Below are 18,347 nucleotides of genomic sequence, written 5' to 3'. Positions count from 1 at the left end.
TATTTTTTGTTAGTAAATTACTAAATCTGGACAAGATTTGATTTCTCAGCTATTTTGTAACTTACAGGAACAAGCGACAACGACGGGAAACATGTAAGAATAAGTAAGAGTAAGCCAAACAATGGCGGATCAATTTATTACAACTATAAACATACACACTCTATAATTTTAATGGCTATCGCAGGTCGTACGAATGTTTATATGCCGATGTTGGATCAAACGGGAGAGTCGACGTTTCTGGAATCTGGAATAGAACTGCCCTTCTTCAAGGAATTCAGAATGGAAGAATCTCAAGAAATTTATGATGAAACCTTTTCCTCGACAGGGCTTAAACAAAGAAAAGCGAGTTTACAACTGCAGAGTTAGAAGGGCTCGCAGAATAGGGCTGACAGAATTTTTTTTTAGTATCATTTATCTGGAGTCGAAATATGTAAAAGATGTAATCCTTACGGCACTCAGACTTCACAACATGTTAATCAAAACCCCTAAATCATCCAAGGTTTATCGACCACCTTTATTTGCTGATATTATCCTGAAAAATGGAGGAATTGCAGACGGAGAATGGCGCGATGAAAACTCTACGGAATCGCTGTACTCTTTAGAAGTTCCTCGAAGTGGGCACAATGCTTCTTTATATGCAAAATCTGTCAGAGAAACTGTCATGGACTATTTCTTAAATGATGGGGCAGTAGAATGGCAATGGAAGTACTGTTTTAATTGAAAATGATGAAGTAGACATGCTTGGTTACATGTTGCTACTTGTTTTTCATCCTTTCTATTAAAGAAAATTATATAAAGTATACGAAAATAAAAACAAATATATCTAGTTATTGTTATTTCCATTTTATTTTGCCCTCCTTGTTCGGGCTGGCCCTGATTAAATGATACTTGACCTTGAGCTCCTGTACGTTGATAAGATTTTGGAGTAAAAAGTGCGCGAGGTTGAGACTGATGAGAGTTGCTCTCCTACTTCTAGCATATCAGATGAAATTTCGGCTTCGAATAAAATGTCGGATGTACGGTTTTCCGCTATTCTTCTATTGCGTTTATCCAAAGTCGACAGTTTTTCGTCAAAATACAATGCAAAGTTAGAAATCTTCGGAGCTATCGCGTCATTCTTTGGTGTTGGAGTTGGGGTAGCTGTTTTTGATGTTATGGCTTCTGTACATTTGAAAAGCAAATCAAATTTCTTTTCGGCAATCGACTTTTTCTTGGGTGCCGGTGTAGTTTTCTACCTCTTTTTCTGTTGACCCATCTTCTTGTAGATTATTTCGCCTCAAAGTATCCCTACTTTTTGAAATGGGACTAAAAACGAACGAACAACCTTTCAATGTCTAGATTTACGCCCCTACATTGCTAACCTCTCGATAGCAGATACGCCCAAACAGGCCATATAAAACATTTTTTGTAAAAAGTTTGTCTATATTCTAATTAAGTGGAATCTAAAAGTATATTTTTTACGTTTTGAGTGAAAGATAGCATATTTACATTATATTGTCTTTAAACTCTTTGCTTTCCAAAATCAACTAAATCACTACATCCTAACAACCGAGAGCAGGTTTTTTGAATATTTGCCAATTTAGAAATCTCCACGCCGCAGACACATTTACGGCGGACATTTTTTTAGATTTCACTGCACTGTTTATTAAAGTACAAAGATGCGCGCACATAAATATACACAGAACACATCTTCCAAAGAATAACTAAAATTACACCACGAGAATTCCTGTTTAAATCGCCATATCCACAAATTATAATCACCCAGCAAGCCCACAGACTTTGCAAATTTAACGTAAATTAATACGCTCTGTTATTTGCTAACATTTTCAATGATTTGCAGTAAGTGAGTTCTGAAAGTGTTTTGTTTACAGGTTAACCTGTAAACATGGCCATAATTACGCAGCTGAAAATGGCGCATGTGTAAATCTCGCAGTAAATCGCATCGTTCCGTATTTTACACAACTGCGCTTTCCATGTTGTGCTCAAAAGATCAAGAAGCCATTTAAATTTTTTTCTGCTACAAAATCATACACACTGATATTATGCAGAACGATAATGAGTTTGTAATTTAAATAAATCATATTCGAATCTAATTGAACTTTATATAAATTGAACTTTTTAACTTATGGAAATTTGGCTGGGCTAGGATGAATTTAACGGTAGCCATTGTACAGGAATGGAAATTTTAGATCGATATTGCACGGAAAGTTTTCTATTAGTCTCAAAAAATCCTTATGAAAGATCGAGCAAGAGCGGCTGTGATTACTCCGGAATATATGCATTCAAGAAGGCGTCTAATATATTATACAATTGTTGCGACATCTTTAATATGGATAATTGGAACTTTAACTTTCATGTTTCTCGACGACATCGAAGTAACTGTCGCCGTCAAACGCAAAGTAGCTGACGCCTTGACGACGACGTTTTCGGAGAATGACATTCCAATAAGTAGTACAAAATTTCGTGATAAATTTCAGCTGCCAAACTCAGACAAGAGCGAAGTTATCGAAGTAAATAGTAAGGCGCTCGCTAATTATGAACATGCCCTTGTGAGAAGAGATCCCCTTCTTCCAGGAGAACTGGGACGAGGTGTAGCAGTGGGACCAGGTGAAAAGGAAAAAGAAAAATTGGGTTATGAAAGACACGCATTTAATCAATTGGTGAGCGACAAAATCTCAATTCATAGAAGTTTAAAGGATTATAGAAACGAAAAGTAAGCTTTATTTTCATTGGTCATTATTTAGGGGTGACATCTATGTTAAATACATCAAATATATGTTATATACATCTATCTGTCACGCAAAATAGTACCACAAGTAGTGAGACGCAAGTATTGCGGTATAAAAAATGAATACCCAATTTGCTACGAGAAGCGTCTAATGGTTGAAAAGCCGGGAATCTGTTATGGCACATACCACAAAGGTTTTTATTTGTTCTCTGCATGCAAGTTTTGCATACAGAGAACCATGCGATTTGTAAACACATCCATTATTTTAAGCACAGAAAGTTTTGGTAGCCGAAAGTTTTGCGATCTTTGCGAAAGTGTATGTTTTGGAATATGACAAGTTTTTGCTAAATAAGTGCCAATCTGTAGTCTCTTGCGCACCAAAAAAAGAGAGAAAATTTAATAAATACACCCAGCTCTCTCCCGGACATTGTGGCGATCGCAAAACTCTTCTAAGCACACAGAAAGAAAGAAACTTTCATTAGTCGCTATTGTGACACGAGGAGACTTGTGCAGCAGATGCGTTTTGACATAATCTGGGAGGTTAAAATAGCCTTTTCTTATCATCCTTCTTCAGCCTCTAAAATTGTGTCTGGTACGAACCTGTAATAGAACAATGTTACGTTAGGATTTGCTTTTTAATTACTCGTTCACAAATTGTGACCAAGTCTGCATTTAGGAGCAACCTCGTCCCCATCTTATATAATAACCCTTAAAAATCCACATTGTTTTATTTTTGAATAAAACGAAATAGTAGCTAAAATCTTCACGGGATGTTATTTTGTTTACTTTTCATAAAAAATGTGTTCTGTTGTTTCAAATAAACAAGCAAATAAATGCGGGTAGGAAATACTTCGCAAAAAGTTATGCTCAGGATTCCATGTAAAATTCGCACAAATTACGTTCAGGTAATTCAGTCTTATTTTAACATAATTTTTTTCTGGATTCCACTTTCTCTCAAATAACATTGCAATGATATCTTTCGACTACAACAGAAACCAAACAATTGCAACTTGGAAAATAGATGACGTTGTAGATAATGAATGTTGTCTTCAGTTTTTAGCTATTAATTTATGAATTTTTCTTGCGTCAGTTCGAAGGGTATGTTACTAATATGACGTCAAATTACATTAAAACCTTCAGTTTGTCTTATTATCAGCAAGGTATGTTGATGCGCGCATAAGACATGTACACTTCTGGAAATCAACCGAGAGCTGTTGACGGCGTTCGTATCAGTTACGGAGAATCAAATGTATGCCCAGTTAAGAAGGGGAGACTTTCTGCTCCTGTTATTATTAAAAAGAAACCACAAAAGAAAAGCGTTGTGGATAAATTGAGAAAGATAACTTCTTCTCAATTAGGTAGGCGAGTGAAAAATGTCCGTTTGAAAGAAAAACAATCAGTTGGCAACTCGAAATCGGATTGCAATTCGACATCGGGTTGCAACTCGAAATCGGATTGCAACTCGACCAAATTGTTTCATATTGAACCACCAATACGCGAGAGACTTTTCTTTGGAGAAAATAAAAAAGAGCTACCTTGTCCGTCATCTGTTCAAAACAAACATGAGACAAGTTCAAGACTCTCCTCCTCTAATGTTATAATACAACAAGATGAAAAGGTAGGCGATAGCATAGACGAAGATATGGATGGGTTTCAAGAAGTTTACAATGGGGTGGAGACAACAAACAGTAACATCTTTCCACACGGAGATCTAACCACATACCTCTCTACTGTCAGTAGATACGAAAATAAAAATGGAAATATGTTCCAATTGAAACATAAATATTTGACAAAGGATCATGTTGGATCAATTCCAACAATGAGTAAAGTTCCTTGTTGTAAGAAAGATGGTTGTTAGATAAATAGAAGTGAATTCGTTTAAATGTATCTTTTCTTCTTAAAATGTGTTGTCAATTACCTTCATGATAAATATTGTATGGTCAGAGTGAACATTTAATCCCCAGGGATCTTGAATTTTTTGATATGAAAGATGACGGCAAAAAAGGCAAAAATTCCTGGTGATGGGGGTGACAAAAAATAACAATTTAGTATTTTGGCAGTAACTTGAAATTCTACCCTTGATTTTGCAAAAAAATAGACAATCATGTAAAAAATATGATTGAGAAACTTTTTCTAGTCAAAATCAAAGCTACACAAGGGAAACTTTGGCAACTAAATGATAGTTTTTGTATGTAGAGAGGTAGCAGGGTTTTATGATTTTAAACTTATCCTCTTCATTACCTACATTAGGACTCTACGAATTTATCAAGCTTTCAGAAAATATAACCGTATATTTTTGGTCCAGGAAATAGGTTTTTTTTTCGCCTTCTGTCTGCATCATGATAACAAATGAGTAAATCTGTCATAAATTAGATCCAACATTTTGTTGGAAATTGGACGATCTTCTAAAACGTGGTATTAAGTCAAATTACTTACAAAGAAATGAATGGACTCTAAAAGGGATCGACGTTTAGGCGATTTTCTGCTTTGACTGGTTCATTCAATTTCAAGCATTTTTTAATCAAATAAGGTCCGCCTTTTTAAATCTGTCTGAAGTCAGCCCAACTTCATTGTCGTTCCAATTATCAAGTAAAAACTTGGAATACAACCAGTACGAAAAAGTGGAATTATCTTTTATGTTTGTTTCTAAAAGAAAGATATATTCTTCATCATCCATTGTACTCCATTGCACTCCATGTGGAAGCAAATCCTCCATCTTGTTTTGATGATATGGCATTTAATTTTGCGAGTTCATTTTTTAAAAACAAATTGAGAGCGGACTGCGAATGCTGGTAACCATGGAAACAACTCGCAATCCGTCTTCGTTCGGTTGCGAATGTTCCCTAAAATTAAGCACTGCTGGATTTAGTTCTCTTCCATAATATCAAAAAATCCCCCCTTTTTTTTAATTAGTCTTTTGGTCTTTTGCTATGCTGCATAACTATTTTCTATTTTATCTATTAGACACTTTACTGTTTTATGTCCTAAAGAATTAGATGTTGATTATTACTGCAAACTACCCTTTAAATTTCTATAAAATCCATAAAATCGGTAAATTATAGTAATTTTCGTAAAAACTTAAAAAACATCAAGAGAAATCATTCTACGTTTTGACATAAGATTAACCATATTTTTTGATTTTATATAAAAAGTTTGAGAAAATCGGTTTTTTGAGAGATTTCTGGAATTTCTTGTAAAAACTTGGAGAAATTTTTTTCTATTTTTTTTCTTTTTTGGGGGAGAGGGGGGGGGGACCAGAAACTTTAAACGGAATGGTAAAGTTCGTTAACTGAATTAAAGAGATTTTAAAGCTTACTTCCCCAACTTCCATAAGTTAATCTTGATATGTTTATAACATATTAGTATTGAACAAAACAGTATTCGTTTCGCAAACACTAACGCAAAAAAACCTTAAAGAATTATTTTTTTCTCACTTTTTTCGGATTTAATATGATTTTGACGTCATAAGGTAGCAACTTTATGACGTCAGGATTGCGCCAGTTATAATAAAAAAGGGTCGAGTCATAGGGGGTTTTTACAGCCGCTATATCCCTGTTTTATTTCCAGCGACTTTATTTCGGACGGAGCAACAAATCCAACGTCAAAACTTAAAATTTCACTGACTTTGTTAACTGTGTCCCCTATTAAAATTTCGATCATTTTGTCGGCGAGCAATATAATGACGTCAAAATAACCTTGATGTTTGCTGCTTTGCGCGAGAGCTCTTATGCAAAAGTTGGTGATCGGAAATGCAAGTAGATTTTTAAACCTTGTTCGTGTTTCGAGATTAAGCTTTTTTAACGTGGGAGGTAAGCCTTAAGCAAAGAATGGTATACTGATGGGCTCGTATATAAAAGTGCTGAAAATTTGTCGCTACAACTGCCCAAAGTTTGATTCTATTTCGGAAAGCCAATCAGAAGTGATGGATAAAAAGGAGGCTGGGTGTGGGCGGAATCATGTATGTTCGTAAAACACCAGACCCAATGAAAAATTTTGTGTGTCTTCAAATATAATAATTAAAAAGTGTTTAAAATATTTTGGATAGGACCGTTTTTTATTCAATTTACCCACTTTGTTTATGTAAACAAAATAAATCTGATGACACATTTGTATGTATACAGCTGTAAAAAAAACTAAAATATTTATTTTCTATTCAAGTTGGTGCGGTCTTCTTTTCAATGAAAAGTTCAATGTATTTAGTTGAGATTTTTATGTTAGTTTAGCAACATTGCAATTCAACTGATCTTATGTACTGGTTATCTGGAACTTTCATTTTTCTGAAGCTTTGGTTATCATTTTGTTTAGTTGTGGCTGCAGTTTGATTACTACTGTCGTTTGATTGTTTTATTATTTATTCTATTTTTTATATTAATTAGTTGATTAATTTCTTTTTATTAATTATAAACCTTTACTTTGTATAGCGTCATTTTTAAGGAAAACATAAATTCTCTACATGAAGCCTACGCTAGGTATTTTTAAGATTATATGACCTCTATATATGTTTACATTCTTTTTTTATAAAGAAATGATTTTTAGTACTTCGCTTTAGGCATTGATAGGTATTTAGTAAATACGCCCCAAAGATTTCTTAGTTATTGTTTATCTGAGTGGAAGTGGGGTAATTGTTTAATTTTGAATTATTTTTCTTATTTATACCATTTACCGCATTTTTTCGAAAATCAGCTCGTGATTTATTTTCTTTTATAAAATTAAATTTTTCGGCCTACTTGTAAATGGTCTTATTTTCGAAGTTCGGTCAACTTTCGAGAAAATACGGTACGCTGTTGCCTAACTTTAGAATTAAGTTGGCCAAGTCCTCATTATATTTCCTCATGAACGACTTTCAAATGGCTCATCAACTAATTTTACATTGATGCATCTTTGAAAGTTACTAACTTGATGTTATTTAAAAAAATCGTTGCCTAATTTGTGCCATTTAAGTCGGGCGCAAATAATTCCTTGGGGGGGGGGGATTGTTTTTTTTCCGATCATAGGAAACATTTTAGGTTGCGAACACCGTAATAGTTCACAGGTGTAAATAAATATATGGTTTCCTGTTTGTGACGTATAACAATCTCTTATTGTTAAAAACATTACTTTTTAATAGAACTAATTTAAATAATAACGAAGAGAAATAAATGAGTTCTGATATGATCTTTTTTTTACCTTTGCAATGAAAAATTTGAAAATACAAATACTCAGGTGTAATCTTTTTTTTAATCAGATTCTGGCTCAGTACAAAAAAAAAATGCGTATTCTTCTACGTAGTACACAAACTAGAACCCATTCTGCGGAAAAATAATAAAAGTTCGTGATTACTCCACTTAAAAAATTGAAATGCATGCTGGGAGCACGTTGTTGACATTTGTATATGAAGGGTTTGACCGTAACTCTCAGCTCGCAATTGAGGCACTTAACGAATAGAAATATTTACGAAATTTGGTAATTTATTCTACCTTTTGATAAAGAAACTTAGGGATAAGAATCATTTTTAGTATCTACCTTTTTAATTGAGTTTGGCATAATTAGGAAATTCGGGAAAGGTCTATTTCATGGTAAAACTTTAGAGTGTGAGCAAGTTGCATTTCTCTCCACACAAAGTTGATTTTAAGTTTTCACGAGCGCACATCTCGGGTTAAAAACTATTATCTATAAAAAACCTGTACACGTCTGTCTGTCTGTCACGCAAAAAGGTACTGCAAGTAACGGGACGCATGCAATGCGGTATAAAAAGAACGGGCAAACCCGTGGATCTTTCCACGGGCCACCGACTAGTTAAAAGTAAAAATAACACCCCGCCATCTGATATCTAACTCATTCCATTCATTAAAACTTGCAAAAGAACTTTCTGCCATTAACTGTGACTTAAGAATAAACGGACTAGATTGTTCCGAATGGTAAAAATGTTTTTTAAAATGTTTTTTTAAAAAAACTTTTTAGCTACTTGTTACTCATTTCTTTTTTAAGATATTTCTTCTGCTAAAACAAACATGGAACTGTTATGTTTTGAATAATGGAATTGTTGTTTAATATTTTTAAAATACGTTTTGCAAACTTTATTATGCTGCGTGTTTCTTTATGGAAGTTTGTTTCATTCTGTCTGAATTTTGAGCGGGCTATTTTGTATACAAATTTCGAATTTTTAATGACAGAGAATGTTCAAGAAGTAATGGTTGTAATTTATTTTTGTTTAAGTGATGTTGACAGTTTTTTGTGGTGATATGTGGTCATATTTAAAACATGATGATCATCAGAATTGAAAATATATTTCCGATATTCAAAAAATAAAAATAGAAATAATAGTTTAAGTATCTAGGTAACAAGTTATTCAATCTGGTTATATAAATATATTACCATTATTTTTTTACCCAATCTGTTTATTAAGTGATATCACCATTATTTTTTGATTTTAGAATATTTTTTATTAATTAATTTTTCATAAAAACTTCGTTTAATTATTGTGTATGCAGTGTTTTATAAGGCTAAAAAATCCTATGAAGTTTTTGCAAATTTTTTTCCTGATTCTGCGGACACATATCTTCGGAGTTAAACGCACGAATAGTAGCATTGTCATTGGCTTGACATCATACAGAGATTTCGTGAAAATAAATTTTTTTATTGACAAATATATACATGTTTAAAAACAGTATTCCAGATAAAAACTAGAAGTGGTATCAGTGTTCGCAATAAGATTTAACGAGGACAGTTTTGTGAAATAAATTTTGAGTCCACTATATTTTTTAACCATGACAAAACTGAAGCAGCTAATAAAAAGACATTAAAACATTTTGTCATACTCGGTATAAGGAAAAAAGCAAAAATTAGCAGCTTAGTATTTTTCATAAAAATTTAAAATGTTTTGAAAAACTTGTTACTTTTTAAGATATTTCTTCCGCTAAAACAAACATGGAACTGTTATGTTTTGAAAAATAATAATATTAATAATAATTGTTTGTTTAACATTTTTAAAATATGTTTTGCAAACTTTATAACACCGTGTCATTCTTTGATGTTGTTGCAGAGACCTATAGAAGTTTACTTGCATAATTCTTTATTGCATTCTAAACTGATTTTGGTTATAATTTTAATATATATTCTAGTATATTTATAGAAATGATGACTGTAGTTTATGTGAATGATGTTCGTAATTCACCGATTTTTGAAACAAATTAAGATTATATTTATAATTTATTCTAGTTATTTTTGAAAAAAAAAGAGAAAAAAGGGTTTAAGTGTCCACGCAACAAGTTATTCGATCTAATTATGAAGCACAGTTTTTGTTTTTATAAAGCAACCACGTTGTGATCAAATTTGTAAGATATCTAAGCAACTTTACTTTAAAAAATTTTGGATACAAGCAACAATTTACATTTTTGTTGCAATTTCGAAAATGTATTACAGGGCTTACATTGACGTTGACAAAGTTTGCCTTCTTTTTGTTTTCACTAAAATAATAATTTGTATGCATTTATAGAACAGCCCCTTTTTTCTGATTTTTAAAAAAAATAGTTGGTGCACACTAAGTGAAAAAATTTAAAAAAATCGAAAAATCGTGGATGAATTTTTGGCCGGGGTTTCAATAAATACCGGGCTTACATTTTTTTAGTAGACGTACCAAGTAAAATTTTGACATTAAATTCAATTAATTGAGGGTGAACGTGGTTAATTTTTCGCCATGATTTAAAAATCTTGAAAATTTTTGAATTGTTATTTTTTGAGGCCAAAGGAAATGTAGTATTGTCAAAATCAACGAAAACTGTAACGGATTGACACAGAATCTGTGAAACCTGACACAAGTCAGACAGTTTTTAAGTTTAATAAAATTTTTAATAATAACTATACTTAAAAAGAAATTATTTTACATCTATAACCAGTTAATACGACGATTATTTATCAAAGTTTTCTTCTGCTTAAAAAACAAGGTGTAAATGGCAAAAACATTGTTATTCTTGTAGGCTGCAATGTGTTTCGACCATATGTCGGAATGCGATGTACTCACGTGTGGAAGTAATTTAAAATTACAGAACGAATTTATAATTTTTCTCCTTCTGCCCTGAAGACGATAGAATGTAAAACGTTTTAGTTAAAAAGAAGCCTTGAGAAATTCGCAGACTTCAACGCGAAGCAATTATGTAAGAGCCGATTCTTGTTTATCTCAGTTGTCATGGAGATTTCAATGGTTGCCAACAGCGTGGTAGTCCATTGTGTTTTTACTTTTCAGAACGTGCCTGACGTTTTGCTTATTCAAATAAAAACATTTTAAAAATATTTATTAAAAACTCGATGCAAATACCAAACTGACGCATGAAATCGTAAAAATGAAATTTGTTTACAAATTGGAAAAGATTGTAAAACGCTGGAGATTTTGACAACACGATGTACGTGAAGTATATTTATCTGATTTTGAAATTTATTGTTGATAATAGATTTAAGTTGATATTGTTTTTAAAAATACAATTTATTAAGTATGCCAATTACGCGGATGACATCTATAACTACTGAGAGGCAAAGCTACTGCCAAGAAGAAAATAAAATTCGAAAACACTTAAAAATTGGCTGTGGAGGAGGGCAAGTCTCATTATATTAAATTAATTCCCATTTTGCTTTGCCTTTACTTATTTTGAAATGTGAATTTCGACGTTTTGCGCTTATTATCGGAGATTGCATCGCAACATTCGTGAATGCTTAGCTACAGCTGCGCTTCCTTCGTACTGCGAAATGAAATATGAAAGATGTAAAAAAATTCTTTGTTACAGCGACTATTTATTGTTGGAGAAAATGTTTTCTTGTAAAGAATACATACGCAGCATGCAGGTGGAGATGTGTTGATTTTCGCGCCAAATTTCCACGTTTTAATAAAAAGGTTAACATTTTTTATAATATGTGTTCTATTATTGATTGAAAATTATAGTTTAAAAGGTTTCTGGCACAGGCTTAAATTTCACCAGTTACTTTCGTAGTATTTATTTATTTATTTCATTATTTGTTTGTTTCTTTTGTTATTTAAATTATTTATTGGGGATCCTGTGTTATATAAAAAGACTTCGTATTTCCGTGACAACCTACTACTTTTGTTAACTGGACACGAGTTTTGTGACAAACATTCAGCTCTATAGCTTGTTTGTCCGTTTCATGTTGTCGCACGAAGAGGAAGCTCACGTAGAACTGAAAGTTATGAAAGAACATGTCATGGGGAGTGTTTTTAATGTTTATAGAATTTATTGTTTTGTTTTAATTTACAGCAGTGTTGAGCGCGGAAGGAAAGTTCAAAAATAAAAATAAAAACTTACAGAGAAGAAACGAAAAGAAAGGAAATTAAATAAAATAAAATATTTTTCATCTTATATTTGAATTACATCTGTTATTTTTTATGGAATATTTATATCACGGTTTGACTTGGAAACCAAAATGCTGCGGTTGTTTTTTCATTATTACGTGACTCTATTATAATGTGGTTTGAAAAAGAAATGTTTTTTTCTTATTACAAAGATCAGTGAAATTTTCAGCATGTAAAATATTTATTCGCAATGAGGCAGACCATTTTATTGATGTGTACAAATATTTTTCATGTGTATTAAAATACACATGGCACACTTGTGACGCCGTGGGAGGAGAGTGATGCAATTGCGGCTACCATATTGAATGATGAATAATTAATAATTACTGCGTACCATACCGGTTTTCTGCATGTCATACTGGTTGTCTGGATGTCATACCAGTTGACTGCATGTCATGCCGGTTGAGATACATGCCGTACCGGTTGATTGGATGTCATACCGTTTTGCCGCATCAAAGTTATTAGCTGGTAATTCGTGCATACAGCCTCGATCAGTACACGGCTGGTATCACACTGTGACTAGGTTTAGTTCCGCATCTAAGGTTACTACTTTAGAAAATGCTTATATAATATCTCTATAATTCCCTTCGAGTTCAAATGTTTAACCATGGAATAAATAAATTTGGCTAAATTTCTAGATGCTGTTGTTGAAAGCATTTGTTAAGCTTATTTGTTGATTTGTTTGTTTGTTTGAATGCAACTCTAGATTTCGGAATTACGTGGGTGGGGTAGGGTGGGAGGCTGGAAAATGTATTGAAAATTAACAATTAGAGTTAGGGTTAACTATTTTTCGGTTGTCTAGGATAATTGATAATAATATTAAAATAATAATAGTTGATTATAGTGAAACAATATATAATCGCATACTTTGCGCTTCTTTGTCAATTTATACCTAAGTGCGATATGATACTGGCGTTGCATACGTTTACACCTCGTACTCCTCACTCAGCACAAAAATGAGACTATGTGGTTTGTATTACCGAGTACGAGCCGTCAGAACATATGTTGCGTTATTGATATGGTTTCCGTTGTGCGTGTTATACATGAGACTCACAAACTTTAGTCATCGAGTTTATTTTAATTTTGCTAGCCTGAACTCGATTAATACAGAAATCGTGACCTGGAATTTAGCTGATTATGATGTTTCGCCTCGCATGAGACCGTTTGAAGCAGGTTATATGGGAAAAGGAGTTGATATAAAGTATTTTAATAAATATAGAGAAAAAGTAGGATACACACAACATGCATTTAACTTGTTAGCTAGTGATAAAATATCGCTTCAAAGAAAACTTCGAGACTATAGAAATCAAAGGTGAGCTAATAGTCAATATTTTGTTGGTTTATTTTTATCGTCCAATACGATAACCACATACCTTGTAGAGAGCTCATAACCCAACATTGCATAACTTTATGCCAACATAGGATAATTTATATTTAACTAGGGTAGGCCTACGTCACTGCCGCGCCGGCTATTATTGAAATCAGTACTCCATATATAAACAACATTTATTATAAATTCGCCTGAGGAGTTATTATTGGTTATGTATGTTTTCGTCCCCAGTAATATTTATATCTCTAAGACGATTGTATACCAGCAGTTTAGATTGCTATTGTGACTAAAATGATGCGCATGCGTACTAGAGCTGATAAAAAACTAGGAAGATATTTTAAATGAATTTTAAACCAGCAGTAGTGTTTCCTGTTATATTTTTTGCTACCATTTGTCTCTCGCTCGCAGGGTTTAATTTCTGCGAACAGAGACTTGTGTACACAATTTGTCACATTTGAGGATAAATCCATGAAACTAATAACCATGAAACAACCAACTTTATGTTTCCCTTTTATGACTATTCCACATCATTTTTTTGTTTGTTTGTTTTCTAGATGCAAGACGAAGAAGTACCCTACGAATCTTCCATCAACGTCGATTATTATATGTTTTCACAACGAAGCGTGGTCCACCCTCCTTCGTACTGTACATAGCGTTATCAACAGAACACCACCAAAATTCTTGAAAGAAATTATTTTAGTCGACGATGCAAGCACGAGGGGTAAGATTTCAATATTTTTGTGCTATACTTGCATACTTGTGTAGTGTAACCAACAAGGATGGAGGGTCGTAGATGTGTTTCTTCTTTTCAGAAAGATATAGACTAAGGGAATGTGCTGGGGAAAACCAACCTCGTTCATTTGCCTTGTTGATTAAGTTGATTCCGTACTAACAGCTCAGGGGCCACAAGACCCTGGGTACGCGGTTAAGGAAAAACAACATTAATATATTTTACTTTTGATTGGTTTATTTTGTTGAAAGTAACGATGGAATGTATGTCGATACGCGACATCTTAGGCAACCTCGTCCTTAGGGTTTGTTAGGCTTTCTTTGTTTGGATGGCTTGAACAAATGAACACATATAAGCTGGAGATGAGGTTGATCCACAGGTACATTTCCTGAAAGTGGAGAAGTGATTAGATGATGGTGCGAGTAAATAAATGAGTGTATGATAGAAAGAATAAATAAATGAATGAATGAATAAATGAATGAGTAACTATTTTAGATGTTACGTCACTCATAATTTCTTCTTTTTAACTTTTAGACGATTTAAAACAACGTCTTGATGACTACATAGCAAATTTAGGAGTTGTTAAAATCATACGTCTGAAGGAAAGACAAGGTCTCATACGGGCGCGTTTATCAGGTGCAAAAGAAGCGAAGGGAAAAGTATTGACATTTTTAGACGCTCATTGTGAGTGTTCACTGGGATGGGTAGAGCCTCTGTTAACAAGGATAAAAGATGACCGTACAAATGTAGTTATGCCAGTAATTGACGAGATAAGCGAGACAAATTTTCATTACAATGCCGTGCCAGAACCGTTTCAAAGGGGTGTTTTTAAATGGAGGTTAGAGTTTACATGGCGCCCCATTCCTCAATATGAAGACGAGAGAAGAAAAGATGAAGCAGAAGGAATAAGGTAAAAGAGTAAAGAACTAATTGAGAATTTTTTCTTTAGATAGTGAAACAATTTAAAGTGCTTATTGTCGATTCCAATGATTATTGTGGTTTTCGCTTGCTTTAGGACTCCTGTAATGGCTGGTGGGCTGTTTTCCATTGATAGAGACTACTTTTATGAGTTAGGTAGTTACGACACCGGCATGGATATTTGGGGAGGTGAAAATATAGAGATTTCATTCAGGGTAAGTTTTCTTTGCTTTTTCGATGGTAAATAAAGAAGAGGACCATAAAGTAAAAGTGTATAACCACCGTCTCATTATTTTTCAACGGCTTTCACAGACAAATATATAATGTACATCACGTAATAAGGATTGTGGTTCCCAGATTAAGTATGTTTACTAAATGCAGCATCGTTGTGAAGAAATGCCAGTTTATCTGATAAATTGTTCTCTTTTCTAGAAGAAAATTTAGTAAAAAATCAGGAAATGTTACTCTATTTAGATATGGATGTGCGGTGGATCAATCGAAATGTTACCTTGTTCACGTGTTGGACACGTGTTCAGACCACGATTCCCATATTCGTTTCCAAATCGTCGTGGATCCGATGGTGACGTCGTCAGTCGCAATTTAATGCGTGTTGCTGACGTATGGATGGATGATTATGCAAAGCATTTTTACAATATTAGGTAAGAAATTTTAAATACAGATTTATTTAGTTTTCACAAGTTATAATTATAGCAACAGGAAGCAACCTCGTTCCCAGCGCCTGTTGTATCTTTTTTATATCACCGACCTGATGTCAGATAAAATACAAGATGCCCTGGGGACGAAGCTAAACAGGGCAAGGATATGCAATCATTGAAAAATCTGAGATAAATAAAAAGTATAGAAATTTTTAGTGCGCATTTTGTGCTATTTACAATTTTGGAAAAGCATAGAAATACTTTCAAAACAATAAAGGACAATTTAACTGCACTATGACGCCCTTCGCTATCCAAGGTAACAAATTTTAATAATACCAATAATAATCCAAGATAATTTGAATCCGCATGATTTCATAACATTTCCAACAAAATGCTTTGAAGCATTGTACACTGGGTATTGCTGTTTAAAACGCTTAAAATAAACCTCCTTTGTAAAAAAACTTTTCACACCACATCAACTGGTTGGACTACGCAGCTGTAGCGCCAGCTCTTATGAACTAGAAGCTTACCATTGTAATATTCTGTTCCGCATTTTATTCAGGTTTGATTTAAAACGTAAACGTCACGATGACGTCAGCGAAAGAAAGACGATACGAGATAGATTGCAGTGTAAAAGTTTTAAATGGTATCTTGAAAATGTTTATCCTGAGTTAGAAATACCAGATGATAACTATCTCGCTGCTGGAGAGGTAAACATTTTGTCGTTGTCGTCGTCGTTGTCGTCGTCGTTGTCGTCGTCGTTGTCGTTGCTGTATTGTTATTGTTGTTGTTGTCGTCGTCATGACTGTTGTCGCTGTCATTCTCGTTGCTGTTGCTTTGATGTCGCCAATTTTTATATTCTTAACATTTCTAGGTTCGAAATCCTGAGACGGGGGTATGCTTGGATACGTTAGGTAAACAAGAAGGCTCTCCTCTGGGATTATATGTCTGCCATGGTCAAGGTGGTAACCAGGTAGGTTTGGAGAAGATTGGGACGAATTGCTTTTACATAGTAAAAACATTTATAAGAAGCTGACTAGTTGCCTTCCTAAGAATAAGAATCTTTAACCAGTTGTAAAAAATTTTAAGTGAGAAATTTCTCTACTAATGGCAATTAGATGCCAATTAGGTATTAGTACCTGGTATAACAAAAAATTCGACAAATATCGTGTAGGTCATTCCTACAAATCAGAAGAATATTGAAAAATCCATGACTTCAACGAATCAAACATCATTTTAGAATATGAATGAAAAACAAAAAATAGATTATTTTATCTTTCCTTCAATGTGTTCATTATCTTTCTCTTTTTTGGGTCAAAATCATGTATTTGATTGAACACCCCTCTTATGAAAACTTTTTATGATTAAACGACCTTAAACTTAAAAAATGAGTTGGCCATTGCTTGGTTTCTTAAAGCTACAAAATTTCATCACTTCTATTTTCTATCGTAGTATTTCACTTTAAACAGTAAAGGAGAACTGAAGAGCGAAGATAATTGTCTGGATTACAATGGTCACGATTTATATATAAGAGATTGCGATAGTTTAGGATTAAATCAGAAATGGTCCTATGAGGTGTGTATCTTGTTCTGTTTTTTATCACTTTATTTAATTTTTTTAATATATTGGCTGATACATACCGACCCTGTTTTCTGCAACCAATCTAAGCTATATTTAACAAGCTATAAAAATAAAGGAGAAATAAAAGAATTTTATAACAATTTAATAACATTTGTGCAATTATTTTCCCTTTTATAAACAACTAACTTGTGGCAACCGTACTAAGAACGAAAAGATTTCTAAGCAACAAGTTTTGACTACGATTTTGAAAATGCATTATTAGGTTTGATGTTGACAATTTTTAACTTCTTTTTATTTTCACTAAGATAATAATTTGCGCTCATTAATGGAACAGCTCTTTTTTCTGATTTTCAAACAAATATTTTTTTTAGTTAGCGCACTAACTGAAAAATTTGACATTAAATTGAAAAACCGTGGATGAATTTTTGGCTCAAATATGAACGGAGAAATCACAGTTTCTGCTTGAGCGGCCATTAAGCAACTTTTAATTGTCAAATTTAAAGCGTTTTTTCAGCAACTCAAGACCTAGATCAAAAGTAAAGTTGTTTATAAAAAATAAGAGTAGTTAGTAGGCCGTAGAATTTCCTCCAGTGGTGCTAATCAGGTAAGTTATATTAATTTTGTATTTTTCTAATATTTTTAGAATAACCGAATTCGAAACGATAGGTTTAACGTATGCTTGCAGTTAAAGACCAAAAATTATATCGCAACAGGTCCATGTTTAGGTACGAAACTTCAAGAATGGGTTTTTAATAAAATTGAAGATATGAGCTAGACTTTTTATATAACTATAATAAAATCAAATGTTAATTTTTTTTAATTGAAAATAGAAATGATTTGCAAGCATGTGATAATTTTTAGCGTGTGCAAAAAAGTCGAATAATTCATAAATGGGAGAAATATATACCTGTATAGGTAGTAGAGTCTAGTCGTATGTACTTTCTGTATAATAGAATAAAAAATATATTTTTTATTTATTTATTTTAATATATTACTGTTCATAATCATAATTTTGGTGATAGCGTGTTTCATGTATATCAGATGGAAAGAGAAAATTTTAGTACAAA

The 18,347-nt window shown here is 33.1% G+C and overlaps 1 protein-coding gene across 2 annotated transcripts; it reads left to right on the top strand.

The window, feature by feature from the left end:
- Nucleotides 1–2,093: 2,093 nt before the first annotated feature.
- On the top strand, nt 2,094–18,347 carry LOC130622580 (polypeptide N-acetylgalactosaminyltransferase 13-like). 2 transcript variants are annotated; one of them, XM_057438053.1, is made up of 9 exons: nt 2,094–2,713; nt 13,950–14,116; nt 14,660–15,035; nt 15,141–15,258; nt 15,518–15,702; nt 16,262–16,409; nt 16,574–16,672; nt 17,152–17,274; nt 17,924–18,347. In XM_057438053.1, exons 1-9 carry the CDS (start codon nt 2,235–2,237, stop codon nt 18,053–18,055), a joined length of 1,827 nt encoding a protein of 608 aa, XP_057294036.1. In that variant the 5' UTR covers nt 2,094–2,234; the 3' UTR covers nt 18,056–18,347. The 2 variants fall into 2 exon arrangements, with proteins under 2 accessions (XP_057294036.1, XP_057294037.1); XM_057438054.1 differs by lacking the exon at nt 2,094–2,713 and adding an exon at nt 12,811–13,377.

This window comes from Hydractinia symbiolongicarpus, chromosome 12, assembly GCF_029227915.1.
Source record: "Hydractinia symbiolongicarpus strain clone_291-10 chromosome 12, HSymV2.1, whole genome shotgun sequence".
NCBI classification, from domain to species: Eukaryota; Metazoa; Cnidaria; class Hydrozoa; order Anthoathecata; family Hydractiniidae; genus Hydractinia; species Hydractinia symbiolongicarpus.
This window is presented reverse-complemented; position numbering and strand designations above follow the sequence as displayed.

What these genes read in the sequence shown, in the direction of transcription:
- LOC130622580 (XM_057438053.1), top strand. Translation starts at nt 2,235, where the DNA reads ATGAAAGATCGAGCAAGAGCGGCTGTGATTACTCCGGAATATATGCAT. An exon ending in ATATAGAGATTTCATTCAGG is followed by an intron (nt 15,259 to 15,517) that starts GTAAGTTTTCTT and finishes TACTCTATTTAG; the next exon opens with ATATGGATGTGCGGTGGATC. An exon ending in ATGGTCAAGGTGGTAACCAG is followed by an intron (nt 16,673 to 17,151) that starts GTAGGTTTGGAG and finishes TTTCTATCGTAG; the next exon opens with TATTTCACTTTAAACAGTAA.